The sequence below is a fragment of the Panthera pardus genome, unplaced genomic scaffold (assembly GCF_024362965.1).
Source record: "Panthera pardus isolate Hobbes unplaced genomic scaffold, ASM2436296v1 HiC_scaffold_24, whole genome shotgun sequence".
NCBI lineage: Eukaryota > Metazoa > Chordata > Mammalia > Carnivora > Felidae > Panthera > Panthera pardus.
This window is the reverse complement of record NW_026526810.1, coordinates 128,055,753-128,071,403: the sequence shown is the minus strand read 5'-3', so window position 1 is coordinate 128,071,403 and position 15,651 is coordinate 128,055,753. Positions and strand designations below refer to the sequence as shown.

At 43.3% G+C, this 15,651-nt stretch overlaps 1 protein-coding gene across 1 annotated transcript in view; it reads left to right on the top strand.

Annotated features, from left to right (window-relative positions):
* BTBD7 (BTB domain containing 7) overlaps nucleotides 1-12,501 on the top strand; it is an 87,323-nt gene extending 74,822 nt beyond the window's left edge. The window contains 4 exon segments of the mRNA XM_019462111.2: nucleotides 2,855-3,033; nucleotides 4,538-4,944; nucleotides 4,946-4,985; nucleotides 7,194-12,501. Coding sequence (XP_019317656.2) covers nucleotides 2,855-3,033; nucleotides 4,538-4,944; nucleotides 4,946-4,985; nucleotides 7,194-8,009 — 1,442 coding nt within the window. The 3' untranslated portion in view covers nucleotides 8,010-12,501.
* The last annotated feature ends 3,150 nt before the right edge of the window (nucleotides 12,502-15,651 follow it).

Genomic DNA, 15,651 nt, shown 5'->3' with positions numbered 1-15,651 from the left:
TTCCAGTAACAGGTGTATACAGGTTTTCCGGTTAGCACAGAATTTCTCAACCTTAGCTGTCTTGACATATGCTTTGTTGAGGGGGCTGTCCTGTGCACTGTGGGGTGTTCAGCAGCATCCCTGATCTGCATTCACTAAATGCCAGTAGCATGCACACACACACACACACACACACACACACACCCCTTTGTGACAACCCTTTGAAAACATTTTTATGTTTCTAGACATTGCTAAATGTGCCCTGTGGGGCAAAATCGCTTCCTGTTGAGAACCACTAGTTCAAAGGAATTCAGATTTTTCATCACCATAAAGCATTTCTCACAGAAGACTCTTTGAGTTATAAACTTGTATCTTTTGAGTCTAGACATGTCCCCTGAAATGTTATCACTGTTGGTTTCCTAGAGATCCATCCAGCTTCCCAGGATCTGCTCTGTGAATTCTGTTGGTAGTGCAGGCTTATGTGATGACTTTGAGGAAATCGACCATAGATTGAGATATAACTGTTATATCCAAAATTTTCTGAGCATCAGGTGATGTTGACTTTAACCAAAGGGCTCTAGTGTCCATCTTTAAGGTAAGAAAATGCACAGTGATCTGGGGGGTCAGAGATTTACAGCTCTTGCCAGTTACTACTGCAAAATTGAAACACATTGCAAACTGTATAGCGCTATTAGAAATAGCCCCATTCAGGTGCCTGGGCATCTGACTTTGGCTCAGGTCATGATCTCACGGTTTGTGAGTTTGAGTCCCGCATCCAGTTCTGTGCTGATCGCTTGGAGCCTGGAGCCTGCTTTGGATTCTGTGTCTCTCTCTGTCTCTCTGCTCCTCCCCTGCTCACTCTCTGTCTCTCTCTCCTTCAAAAATAAATAAACATTTAAAAAAAAATTTAAAAAAAAAAGGAAAAGAACTAGCCTCATTCATTTTCTGCTTATAAATATTGTTTCAATTAAGGATAAATTAAAAAAAAAAAAACAACTTTTAATTGAGCACATTTTATTCTGGGACTAATGTCTGATCAGTTGTTGGCCTTATCAGATTTGGCCACTAGTGACAAAATACTGACTGTCATTTATTTAAAGTATACATTAGACAACAGTATGAAGAGAAATGTTTCTGTAGCTAATTTATGCAGATATTGAAGCTACAGTAATTAGCCGGTTTTTATCAGCTCAAATTAATACAATTAAATAGCATAATTTAATCTTAGAACTGAATCTAAAAAGCCCAAAGACATTCACAATTAAGTACATTCAGAAGAGTAGGACTTGTTGCCTTTCTTGTCTTGCTTTAACAAGACCTGGCCCTGTTCTGGTGTTATCTGATACTTCCCTCTTCCTTGCCCACCACACTCTAAGGAAGGCCATGTAGCTTATTGGAGAAGACTCATGGGCTCATATCCTGGCTCTGCCACTTTTATGTGACTTTGGGTAAGGTTACTTACTTAGCATTAATTTCTTCATCTGAAAAATGGATATAATGTCTCCTTTCTAGTGTTGTTAATGAAGATTCAAGGAAGTCCCATGAGTAAGATGCTTAGGAGTATGCCTGGAACAAAGTAAGCACTCAGTAAATGGTCGCTCCCTTTCCCCAGAAATAATAACCAGTGGCTACTCTAGTCAGTTTGTCTCTTAGATATAGAAGACTCCATCCTCGACTCCCCACCCTCTGCTATAGCCTTAGTCTAGGTTCCCAATTGGTGTTCCTGCCTCTAACCTTACTCCCATTCTGGCCTTTACACCAGGACTCGGCAAACATTTTCTGGAAAGGCCATTTGGTAGATACTTTAAGTTTTGTGGGCCATGCAGTCTCCATCACAACTACTCAACTCTGTTGTCAAGAGCAACCACAGACGATACGTAAACAAATAGATGTAGCTGTGTGCCAGTACAACTTTATCGACAAAACAGGCAGCAGGCTTGATTCAGCCTACAGGCCGTAGTCTGCCAACCCCTGCTTTACACTGTTCTCAGAGCACGCTTTCTGTCACCGCCCTGATCCTGTCCTTCCTTCCCCTGCACAAGGGAGTACCTGTTGTTCACAACATATAATTTAAATTCCTTATCGTAATATGCAGGCTCATTCGTGATCTGTTCCTACCCATCTTTCTCGCCTTCTCTCTTAACACTACTCCTGCTTGTACCTATGAACCCTGAGTTCGCTAATCCTGCCAGCTGCTTGTGCCATACTGTCACCTGCGTGTTTGACACATGCCTTGTCCTTCTGCTCGAGACACATACCTTCACTCTACTTTCTTTACCTGCCTGGGTTTTCTCTCGTTCTTCAGGACTCCACTCAGGATTCCCCTCCTCCAGGAAACCTCTCTTGCCTGCCTCCATCTGAGGTGGACCCTTCCTCCACGTCCCGTCAGCATCCTTCACATGTTTGCCTTTGTGACCACTTAGGGCCTGTGCTCTACTGCTTTACTCAGTTTACTTCACTAAAACTAGAGCTCTTCGAGGACAGGGATCATATCTTTGATTCTGAGCACCCCAGTACCCAAGCCCAATACCTAGCACATAACCAGGACTCAGAAACTTATTTGAATAAAAGAATGAATATATTTAAAAGATTTCTGAAATACCCTGAGATGTAGAAGAGAATATATGCAAGTAAAATTTTAGTTAGGTTGTGAACTAAGAAGACAGTTCAGTAACTGTTTCGTATTATCAGCAGCATTTTGAGCACAGTGAAATTTTATTAAAACTTTAAAAAATAATTAGAAGCACATAAATTAGTATTTTCCAGGAAATTAAAATTCTAATGCAGAACAACACAGGCCTTCTTGCTTGTGCTCAGTGGAGGACCTTTGATGCAGCTCAGATATTTTGCCTACAGAGTGTTTTTCTTTTTTCAGTTCCTCGTCTTCTCATTATGAAAGACATGGTTAGACGTCTGCAGGAACTACGGCACACTGAGCAGGTGCAGAGAGCCTATGCACTCAACTGTGGGGAAGGCGCCACGGTCAGCTATGAAATTCAAATTCGAGTGTTAAGAGAGTTCGGTCTTGCAGACGCGGCTGCAGAGCTCTTGCAGGTGGGGATGGCATTCGACTGTGTGAAATAGGGAGCCTGTGCAGGTGGTATTTCAGACATTCCAGGAGCCCTCCCAGCATGCATCTGCTTCTTAGTGCATGCCCTTTCACTGCCTCATGGGTCTGGGATAGCCTGGAAGTCCCCCCTGGGTGGAGGCGGGGTGTGGAGTAGATGGAGCACATGGGCTCTGGTGGGAGAGCTGAAGTTATAGTTTGGCTCTGCTGCTCACCAGTTAACTTGGGCCACTTAACCACTCCCAAGTATCAGTTTCCTTACCAATAAAGTGGATGTTGTGAAGACGAGAGGTGCTGTATGTAAGCAGCTATGTCTCTTAATACCTAATAGGCCTGCTAAAAGTTAATGGTGTGCATGCCCATCAAAGGTGAAAAAGGAAGCAGAAAATTCTGACCTTCCACTGCTCTCTGTCCCTCGTTGGGTCTCTAGATTTCGGGTTGTGGCCTACTACCAGACTTAACAGGTCTTCCAGATGCCCCTCTTATTCCTCTCCCCTCCTCTTCCGTATAATAAGAAATTTTTTGCATGATGTTGCAAATCCTATAAGCACGAGAATCAAAAACTGAATGTGGGTTTTTTTTGTTTTTTTTTTGTTTGGTAACCAGCATGGGGAAAAAAACTCCCTTGTGACCAAGTACAGGAGCAGGAGCAGTAGCATTGGTTTTGCAGTGAAGGAAGAATGTGTAAAGTAGTCTGCTCACAGCCACTAAATCAGAACCTAAAGTAGAATTTAATTTTGTCTGGTCAAGTGATTGAATTTTTTTTGCCACTGACTCTAGACTTGTTTAGCTGGAGTCTTCAAAGGGGAATGTGGTGTGGTGTGATGTTCTTAGGCAAGGGAGCAGGCCACTTACAGGTTCTTGATTTTCTTTTTTTTGCTGTGGATTCCATCCATGAAATAGTCTTGTATACTATACATTTCTTTCCCCCTTGACATTCTAAACTGTATCTTAATTTGGTATCTTAAATTGCATTAAAGTTTTACAGATTAAGTATTCTTACATAATGTGTATCAAAAGGCTCATAAAACTGAGTTATATGTAATAGGTAAGGATTAGTATTTTATAGTTTTTATTTCAGACAGAGTGCAGATGTTTTGTAAGAAAGTTCTAGGAGGATCTTTACTTGTATGCCTTTTTGTCCTTTGGTATTTAATTTTATTTTCTCAGCAAAGACTCATTTGAATTAGGTTTTATTTCCTGCTTTTGCATTATCACATAATCTTGCAGGAGATTACCAACCTGGTTGCTGGAATATTTAGTTAAGCTCTTCTCCTTGATAGCTGTATCTTAGGCTATAGAGACTCCACTCTATCCTTTTGTGCTTTTATTAAGGTAAATTTTTCTTGGGCTTCTGGCCTAGAGAAATAATGTTGTGCCTTTTACTCTTGCTGAATGTGGTTTTCTTAGGATCTCACTTAATGCTCTCAGCCTGTAAATTTCTATCTAGAAAATTTGCTGATAAATGTCTTGTTTGTTTAAATCTTTCAGAATCCTCACAAGTTCTTTCCGGATGAACGTTTTGGGGATGAAAGTCCGCTCTTGACAATGAGACAGTCTGGGAGATGTCGAGTTAACAGTACCCCCACTGCAGAAACCATGTTTACAGATCTGGACTCTTTTGTGGCCTTCCATCCACCCTTGCCCCCACCGCCACCTCCGTACCACCCCCCAGCGACCCCAATCCATAACCAGCTCAAAGCAGGCTGGAAACAAAGACCTCCCAGCCAGCATCCTTCGCGTTCATTCTCTTATCCCTGTAATCATTCACTGTTTCACTCCAGAACGGCCCCTAAAGCCGGCCCCCCTCCCGTCTACTTGCCAGGTGTTAAAGCAGCAGCACCTGATTGCACCAACACCACAGGACTGGGGAGACAGACTGTGGCCACCGCCGCCACCCGCCACCACCTCAGCAGCAGTAACTTCTGAGAAACAAGTGGTAAGTTAACATCTCACTAATTTAGGGCAAATAAAATGTTCATGGAATATGAGAGGCGGTTTCCCTGACTCTAAGAGCCCTAGTGGGACTCAGCAGTGCCCAGAAGTATTGCCACCAAGCCGAAAGCGTGGACTCCAGGACTATGGAGAGAGGGAGGTAAGGCCAAGTGAGAAGACAGGAAGAGAGACAGGGTGTGTGGGGAGGGTGGTTGGCACCTTCCTTGTCTTTGTGTTCATTGTAGGTACTTAGAAGGGATGATGTTACTGGGCAGTGCCACTGGATGCTCTCGGTTTCACGATGCTCCATTCAAACACACGTCTAGAATCTGCCCTAGCTTCTCTTCTATAGAATCTGCTCTTCTACCAAATGCTTTGATGGGGTAGGAAAGGAAAGTTATTTATAGCTAAGTGTACTGTCAGGAGCAATGTGGCAGAAGATTCCCCATTCAGAAAGTAGATGGATGATCGGTCCTCATGCCTGCGTCGGCCTCTGGCAAGCTCTTCCGTCAGGAGGCTCATTTGACTAGGAACCACAGTAGCTAGCGTTAATAGCTAGTAAATAAAGTGAGGACCTTGCTCAGTTTTGCACTGAATGAAAGGTTGAATTTCTGTTTATATAATACCTCTGAAAAAAAATAGTGATTTTTAAGTCCTTCTGCTCAGTCACACATTATCAGTGGCCTTCAATAGAAAAACAAAAGAGGGGTGCCTGAGTAGCTCAGTCGGTTGGGTGTCCGACTTTGGCTCAGGTCATGACCTCATGGTTTGTGAGTTCGAGCCCTGCGGCAGGCTCTGTGCTGACAGCTGAGAGCCTGAAGCCTGCTTTGGATTCTGTGTCTCCCTCTCTCTCTGCCCCTCCCCCACATGCACTCTGTCTCTGTGTCTCTCAAAAATGAACAAACGTTAAAGAAAAAAATTAAAAAAAAAAAAAAGAAAAACAAAGGATACACATATATTAATTCAGGGAATCTTTATTAAAGTGTGGCTTTTGGAGGGGTGCCTGGGTGGCTCAGTCAGTTGAGCGTCCGACTTCGGCTCAGGTCATGATCTCGAAGTTCATGGGTTCGAGCCCCGCGTCAGGCTCTGTGCTGATAGCTCAGAGCCTGGAACCTGCTTCCGATTCTGTGTCTCCCTCTCTCTGCCCCTTCCCTGCTCATGCTCTGTCTCTCTCTGTCTCTCAAAGATGAATAAACATTTAAAAAAATTTTTTTAATACAGCTTTTGGAATCTGTGGACTAGTGTACACCTTGGGTCAAATTACATTCTTTCCTCACTTTATACCCTGCTACCTACTCTCCCACCTGTCCTCCCAAGCCCCTAAAAAAAGAAGAAGCAACAGAGGTCGATAGTATTTGATAAGGCAAGTTCCCATCCTGTTGGCCCAGCCCTTGGTTTTACAATTACAAAGTTCTATTTTTTTTCAATTTTATTTTATTTTGAAGTTTCTTTTCAGAGAGGACAGACGTGCACACGATCAAGGAAGGGGCAGAGAGAGTGAGGGAGAGAGAATCCTAAGCAGACTCTGCGCTGTGATCACAGAGCCTGACTTGGGGCTTGATCCCACGAACCGCAAGATCATGATTTGAGCCAAGATCAAGAGTCAGACCCTTAACTGACTGAGCCACCCTAGTCCCCTTACTTTTTATTTTAAATAAAATTCCTTTTACAGGTAATTTATTTGTATGTTTGTCGCAGTCTCTTTTTTTAAGCTTTTGTTTTTAAGTAGTCTCTACACCCAATGTGGGGCTCAGACTCACAACCCCAAGATCAAGAGTCACATGCTCCACCAACCCAGCCAGGTACCCCCATTACAGTCTTGATTACGATAATGAGAAATAGGAAACAGCCTTCATATCAGCAGTGGGAGAATGGTTAAGTAAGCCATGGCTCATCAGTACAGTGGAATAATAATCTCAAAATTTAGCCACAGATTTATATATGCACTACATTTTGTGAAGATTAATATATGTGCAGAGAAAAAAAAAGTGAGAAATACCTTAAATTGTTAACGGTGATTATCTCAGGGAAGGTCAATGTTTTTGTTTTTGGGTTTTTTTGGCTTCTATGGTTTTCTATATTTTTATCATTCTTAAAACTAAGCCTGTATTACTTTTATAATGAGGAAGCAAAATCAGTGAACATCAGTTTTACAAAGAGGGTGTCATGGGCCTTTTTCTTTTAACCTCTCTTCCTTTATCTCTGTTTGCAGTGTACCCAACCTGTGCTAAACGATCTAATGCCGGACATTGCCATGGGTGTGTCCACACTGTCACTCAAGGACAGGAGGCTTCCAGAACTGGCTGTTGACACAGAATTAAGCCAATCAGTTTCTGAAGTAGGACCAGGGCCTCCCCAGCATCTGTCGTGTATTCCACAGAGGCACACACACACGTCTCGAAAGAAACACACGCTAGAGCAAAAAGCAGATGCTCGAGAAAATCAGCAGGAATATCCGGATTTCTATGACTTCTCAAATGCTGCTTGCAGACCTTCTACGCCTGCTCCTGGCAGACGCACCCCCTCCCCTTCGCGAGGTGGATATTTTGGTCCCGATTTGTATAGCCACAATAAGGCATCACCAAGTGGCTTAAAGTCAGCCTACCTACCTAGCCAGACCTCTCCTAAAAAGCAGGAAGAAGCTAGGAGAGAATATCCACTTTCCCCTGACGGGCATCTACACAGACAAAAGAATGAGCCAATACACCTTGATGTCGTTGAGCAACCTCCCCAGCGGTCAGACTTTCCTTTGGCAGCCCCAGAAAATGTTGGCAATGGTCCAGCCCACGTCAGGGGACGAACAGCAGTAGAAACTGACTTGACTTTTGGGCTGACTCCCAACAGACCCTCACATTCTGCATGCAGCTCTGAAGCTCCGGAAGAGAGACCCAGTAGGAGACTGGCCGACAGCGAGTCCCTGGGCCATGGAGCTCAGCGAAATTCCGATTTAGAAAGGGAAGATTCAATAAGCAGGGGAAGGAGGTCACCAAGCAAGCCAGACTTCCTCTATAAAAAGTCTGCCCTCTGAGAGCAACCTCCAAGTCGTCTGTGCCTGAGATGTGAAACATCCCATTTTATGATGTAACCCAACAACTTAGAGACCAGTTTATTGATGCCAGCGAACTCAGTTTCACATTAGTTTATTCTCGTTTTTGTATATACATGTTTATTAGACATGGCATGCTAAGAGGGTTATTTTGAATGCTGCATCTGTCTATTTTGTGTTTGAACAATTATGTGGGGAAGCATTTTTAAGAGCAAGCAAGCTGGCACTTTTTTTTCTCTTTACAAATGATGGGATTTTTTTTGCACTTGTACATTTATTTTATCTGTGTTGATTTTATATCAGTATGTTACACTTTATTGCCACATTTAAAGGAACTGTATTTTCATACTTTTTTGCATTTTACCTTTCATCTACCAGTTTCCACGTGCATTGGATTGCACACTAAGATGTATTTTCTTATGAAATAGTTCTGTGTTTATTTTTTAATTATAGAAATTCCAAAGAACAGCACATCAAAATGCTCCTCTCTTTTCAGTAATCGTTTTAGTTCAGAAATCTTCCTGCTCAGTCTCCATAAACCTAGTATCATTCTTTCTTACTTAGTAAGTCTTTGGGAGCTGGTCTTCATTCCTCCAGCGGGAGTCCAATCAGGATCCTGAAGTTTTCTGGTTCCATAAAGAACAGAAAGGAGCAAAGCCTTTTGTGCCCAGGCTTAAAGCTCTTGCTTTGTTCCCAGTGTGGACGCTGTCAGAATTCCTGCGAATGCTGGTAGTGTGGATCAGCGTATCACTAGATGAGGTTCTAAAGACATCAGATTTTCTGGAATCCTAAGGCAGTGGAAATAACGAAGTGACTTAAAGCTTGCACTACGGGATTTCTGGTTCTGAGCTTCGACTCTCCAGCTGAGGACTGCTTGCTGCCTTCAGTTGTCTTGCTCTCTGTGGGAAAAAAAAAACAAAAGGGCTTCAGTCTTATGGATGTCATTTGGTGTTTGTAAGCCTATGTTTTCTTTTAAATGTTTTTCAAAGTGTGTCTGAATTTTGGTGTCCTAAAAAAGTTGTTGTAGAACGCATAATGCTTTGTCACCAAAAAAAGAAAAAGAAACCTTTTTTTTTTTCTTTTCCCAGTGAAACACTACATGTCCTACTTGAACTCCATTGGGGGGCGCTGGTTTGGGATTTTACTGAACCACTGAGCACATGGGATCTTTTAAGATCCTCTCCCTTGGAAGGGCAATGTGTGAGCTAAGGACTGTTTTTTTTTTCTTACTCTCCAGTGTAAATATATTAGTATTTGAGTTTTTAAATCACTTTAACATTATTTGAGCATTCACTTTGTATTTTTACAAACACATACACACACAGCCGTAGCACTTAGAAGAAAAGAGACTTGCTGAACATCCCCTCATATGAAGGATGTCTGGGAGCCTCTTTTCTGCGTATGTATATATATATAAAACTATGAATCACTCACACTCACTCTAAAACTATGCAGGGCTAGGGAGCCTTTACAAGCTACCATATAAATGAATTACATGCACTTTTAAGTAAATAGGTTTCTATTGGGTGTCAACAACTCTGATTTCTCCCGAAGCTGTAGTTTCTCTTACAGTCTTTCCTACTTCACCCTGTGGATATACACTCAGGAATAATCTGACATTTTAAAAAATCCTAACAGTCGGTAGTCTCAAAGATGAGGAACTCGTCAGTCTATCCGCATACGGCCAACCGTTGCCCCGCGTTGTGCTGCCCGCCGAGTTGGCTGCTGCTGGCGTGCTCATCGATGCCGGCGGTGGTGCGCACTGAGCTCCATGCCTCCCGGAGCGAACACTCAGCCCCTGGGAGGTTGGCTAGCTTCGCCTTTGAGGCTCCTTTTTTTTTTAGAGCTAGAAAAACATAGGACTCTGTTCTCATTTTGAGGAGGTTTGACTCTTTAGAATAGATGATGGTGTCTTTTGAAGCCGATCTCATTCTGTCTCCAGAAACAAAACTGTTAATTCCATCATATTCCTTAACGTGTATTTATATACATGTCTTGACATGAATTACTTTGATGTAGTTTTAGATTTCTATTCTGAATTCAGACCGTACCACGCTAGTACCGCAAATAAGAGTGAGTAGAGCTAATCTGGGTGGGAAAAAGCTTTCTCATCTCTGACCTGTATTTTTCAAAATGTTAGATAAGAGCTATTTGACGTCACACGTTCATTTTTCTGAAAATGTATCAAATATTCTTTCATATTCCCCAAACATAAAAACAAGTGGCCACTGTTCCTACTTTAATTTATGAAGTTTGCTTTTACTAATTTAATAGCTGCTCTGACTAAACTGTGTGTAGAGAGGAACTGACTCTAACCCATGGGATTGTGGACTGGTGAGACTTTGCAGAAGGTAAGCAGATGTGGCTTGTGTGTGTTCGGGTGGGCGACAGTGGACTTCTGATGTACCTTGTGAGGCGTGGTGGCCGGGGTAGGTGAACAGCTGTGTGCCTCTGGCTTTGGAACCCACCTCTTCAATCCTTTGTAATGCGAACCTGGCACTAAAATCTTCTAATGCTGTTGTACTAAGATAAATGTGAAGCCTGAGTAAGATGGCTCTTAGAGAAAAAAAGCGTATGTAGAATATAAAATTTGGGACCTGGCGTGTCACTCAGTTTAGAAATTTCATGAGAACCAAATCTCAGAAAGAATACCAGATCTCCTCTTGAGACCGTGGACAATCAGGCCATCAGACAATCACCTCCCTCGGTGCCCACTGTGTGACAGTTTAGAGAACTACCGTTTAGCCCCTGGAGCAGAAAGAGAAGATCCATGTTTCTTCAAGATGCTGTTGGTCTTTTTCTTATATTTTTGTCTTAGTTTTGTGATTTTGATGGATAATTTAACTACAAAGTCACCTGTGACTCGAAAAGAAATAGCATGAAAGGCAAAAACGATCACTGAAAAGCAGCCATTTGAGTTTTCCACATATCACGGCCTTTGTCCCATCCCCCTTAGCCTTCTCCAGGCATACATCCTAGACCTAAGCTCTCCTGGCATTTCCAGAACCAGTTGGATCTTCAGGATTTTTAACAAGTTCTTTGTATTTGAGTCTTTTTGTCGAACTGTCTGTGAAACTTTACCTATTCTTGGTTTTGCGTCCTCAACTCTTTTTATTACAAGATTGCCATCCTTTATTGGATTTTCTTTTGGTTGTTTGTTCACATTCTGGCATTGGACGGTCCTTGTCCATTTGAATGAGGGTGATGATGCAGAGTGTGAAGGGGGCAGTGTGGGGGCGGCAGGGGCTCCCAGCCGACCCCGCACCAGTCTCTGGAGGGGAAGGGTTAACATTTCTCAGTAACTACTCAGCAAAATAGGTATTTTCGTGATGTGTCATCCTCCTTTTAGGGGGAAACGTGTTTCATGAAACACTTCTAAGACACTTGTTTTGCAATTCTAAGGCATTCATGTTTTTCGCTTAGGAATGAACTCAAAGGGAAATGACTTTTTTTTTTTTTTTTAATTATTATTTGGTTGACTTTCAACTTTTCAGTTGAAAGTTACTATTACAGCAGCAGTGATGGGTGCTATTCCCGGTTCTGCAATGGTTTACTTTGTCTACTAAGTGGTTTACTTTCAAACCTCATTACACATAACCTTGCTAAAAGAGTTGCCGTCACACACTAAAAGGTATTTGACTATTTTCCATGGACACTGTCGTATGAACAATGTTTTATGAACTGTTAAGTTGTCTTTTTGTCCTGGAGATTGCAATAGCGGTTGCACAATTGTTTTATTGGCAAGTCTTTGGGTTTTTTTTTTTTTTTTCCTTCTAGAAAACCCTCAGACCATGTGTCAGCCTTCCACATTCTGAATATCATAACGCTGTGGCCGTTTCTAGAAAGATGACTTACAAGTGTGTGTGTCTTGAAAACAGCCTCTCGTGTTGGTGTGTTTACGTGGGTTCTAAGAGACGAGGTAAGCTCTGGAAGCTTCTTTGTGTACTACACGTGACCGTGTATCCGGGTTCCATGGGCAGGTGGTGTGGGATCCTGCTCTTAGATGGGGTGGCTCAAAGATACAGATTCCTGAATTCCACTTGCCGTTTGTGTACCACATCTATACTTCAGAGAGGTGGCATCTTCTACAACACTGCATTTCCTGTGGTTGTGCTGTTACTGCTATGAAGTCAAGTGCCTTCAATGCTAAAGGCTCAGAAATTTTTCTTAAACGGATTTCATGTCCTATGCAAGTGTTTTCTACAACCTGCATAACCAGTACTTTGTAAAACTTGTTTACGCTTCAATTGTACATAGTGTTTTTTAAAGAAATATATAGTATTTTTATTTAGGTACCTCCAAACTTGAATTCGTCTGTGTGAAGCATTGTAAAACGATACATTTCTCTTTTGAGTATCATTACGGTTGTACAAAGGTTTCCACTGGTTCTATTTTTCTACTGTTACTAATAAGCATGTAGCACTGACTTTATCCTACATATAGTTGGCATTTCAAATAAACGGCTTGTATAGAACCTGCTGACTTGGATAGTCTGTTTCAGCCCTGTAGCACGCAATCCTCAACTTAGGGGTGGGGTGATGGTACCACCCCAAGGGTAGAATTGGGAAGAAAGGTGAATGTCCCCTGTGTCTCCAGGGTTTCAGTCCATCAGGGGCTTTTAAAAATTATTACGGTTTTCTTGGAATACCACATTTTCATCTGAGTCAGATTCATTCTTTTACTTCACTGGGAAATTTCTGAGAGATTTCAGCTTACAAATTGTAGCAAAGTTACTTGCACAGGGGTCTCCAAAGGAAGTTCTGCATCCTGACCGCATGAACCCCCGCCCAGAGTGTGCCAACCACGGTGGTCGGTTACTGAGAGACCCAGATGTGTCCCAAGACTCCTAGGTGTCCAAGCGTCTGCACTTTTTTCTCTTTCAAACTAGGGCTCCTTCATATTTTTCAATTTGAAAGGGTAATGGAGTCATGATCTTGATGATCTTGACTAGTTTTCTGAAAAATCATATGTGAAACAAAGTTTTCTAATTCCCATTTTCTCAATTGCTATAAAATCTATCATTTTTTATTTTAATCATTTTACTAATAAATTCATTCTAACCTTTCCACCTTCATGCCTTACTAAGGCGATTCTCCATATTAGGTTTAACTGTGGACTTTCAAGATAAAATATAAGGTGGTTTTTTTTTGTGTGTGTGTATGTGAGCTTCTTAAAGATCTAAAAATGAAAAATTGAATAAGTCAACTTCATTCCTGTGCTTGCAGATGGCCCTAGGACAGCGGGTTCAGGCAGCTCCCTAGCCACATCAGGCCTCACCTTTCCTTAGGGCACTGAGGAATAGTTCTTGGGTCCAGCCTCCACAGCAGACAGCCAACAGGACACCTATCCTCAGAAACTTTGGACTCTTGCTGGAAATGACTTTTGTCCCAGAAACAAAACAGGACAGAGCAGTAAGAGGTTATCATGGCAGAGGGGAAGACTGGCTCGACATGGCCCAGGAATGAATGGGAGGCGAAACATGCCAGATTCATGTTTATTTTTTTTTCTTTATTTTTCTTTATTTTTTTTTTCTTTAATCAATGAATTAGGTACTTCCTTTAATACATGCTATCATTAGTGCTATTTTATTACAGATGAGAAAACCAAAGCACAGAGATATCAAGTAACTTGTCCAAGGTCACACACCTAGTAAGTTAGTGAAGGCCTCAGGCTCAAACCCAGACAGTGTGGCTCCGGAGCCCAAGTTCTGAACCATGGAATTGTACGGCGCACCAGGAGGTGTGGTGGCCCGGGCAGGGAAGCATAATGTGCTGGGGGTGGAGGTAGGCATGAGTGAGGCGTGCATTTGTTCCGCAAACATTTATTTGTTCAATAAGTAAGTGACTTCTAACTGCCAGACTGCTAAGTCCTGAGATGACAGTGATGAACAAGACACAGCCATGCCCATAACAATTTTTGGGTCTTGAGGAACAAAAGACACTGGATTATTACAGAAGTTAAGGCTGGGGGTCTAACCGGTCCCGGGATTGGGAAGACTTAGTGTGGAAGGAAGTGAGTTGCAGAGTGCAATCAAGGGAAAGCCCGAACCACAGCGCAAGGAGGAGAGGGATTCGCGGGGAGGGTTTCCAGGAAGATGCAGAACCTGAGGCAGGAGGAGTCGGGTCGGCAGAAAGTTGGGAGTCTAATGTCGGTCGTCTGCACTTGGCCATTCTGTGCAAGCTTAGACGCTCAGAGGAAAGGGTCTAAGCTGGAGGTGCTAGGTGGGAGTTGTCTACATATGTGGGCACGTGGAAAGCCTTGGGAGTAGATTGGTGACTACGGGGGAAAGGTTTAAGATGAAAAGAGGGCCCGGGGTGCCGAAGCATCCGACTTCAGCTCAGGTCGTGATCTTGCGGTTTGTGAGTCCCAGCCCCACATTGGGCTCTGCTGACAGCTCAGAGCCTGGAGCCTGCTTCGGATTCTGTGTCTCCCTCTCTCTCTGCTCCTACCCTGCTCATGCACACGCGTTCTCTCTCCCTCCCTCTCTCTCTCTCTCAAAAATAAACATTGAAAACAAAAAAGATGAAAAGAGGGCCCAGGAATCAACTTGGAGGAACTCTGACCTTCACAGTTCAGCTAGGGGGAGCTGCTGGCTAAGGCCGCCTACCAGGTAGAAAGGAAACCAGCATATGTGTCATTCCAAAGGCCAGGCAGGGCCTGGCTGCAAAGCAAGGACTGTGAGGGGCCTGGGTGGCTCAGCTCAGTTGGTTAAGACTTCGGTTCAGGTCATGATCTCCTAGTTCCGTGAAGTTCGAGCTCCGCATTGGGCTCTGTGACGACACTGCAGAACCTGCTTGGGACTCTCTCCCTGGCCATCTCAAAAAAAAAAAAAGTTAAAAAAAAAAAAAAAGCAGGGACTATGATCTTCAGAATGTAGGAAGTAAAAGAAGTGAAAATACAAAGTAATGCACACCATGCTCCTACTTGTGGGAAAACAAGACAAAGGAGGTCTGTAATACACCCACATAGATGAAAAGATGTCCAAGGGGTCTGTACAAATGTTCCCAGGACGGCCTTAAGGGGCGTTGTCAGCGGGTGGGGGCTTAACGTACACATTTTGTCCTGGTTGAATTTTCAAGTTACATGCATGTATTACCTTTTCAAGCTAATTAAAAGAAGTTAGAGACCAATTCCACCCTTCTTGCTGCTCAGAGATTTGGGGAGATAAGGCCCAAAAGATGCTTTGGGCTAGCAGCCCATGGAGGAGAGTGAGGCTGGCAAGGCTGCAGACTGGGGAAGGAGGGAGTGGGAGGTGAGACACAGAGACGAGCCTGAGTGGCTCTGGGGTGGGGGCGGGAGAGAGGAGCTACAACACCCCGTTCCTAATCCAGCTGCTTTCTGCAGGTGTTCGGATCATTCAGCAATAGCTGAATGTTCGTCTTAGAATCCTCAAGGGAACACCAGGGAAGGTTTCCCGCCCCGCCCCTGCCCCCCCCCCCCCGCCACGATGCCAGTTACCAGAACCTACCATCCCCCACTTGATGGCACCAGGGGGGCAGATGAACTGAGACATCTGGTCATTCCTGGTGTTTGGTCATCCTGTACAGAAGGACACTGGCATGCCGCCCACAGGAAGTGAGCCTCAGGATCCCCAGATCCCCCCTGTCACGTTCTCTCTGCTTGT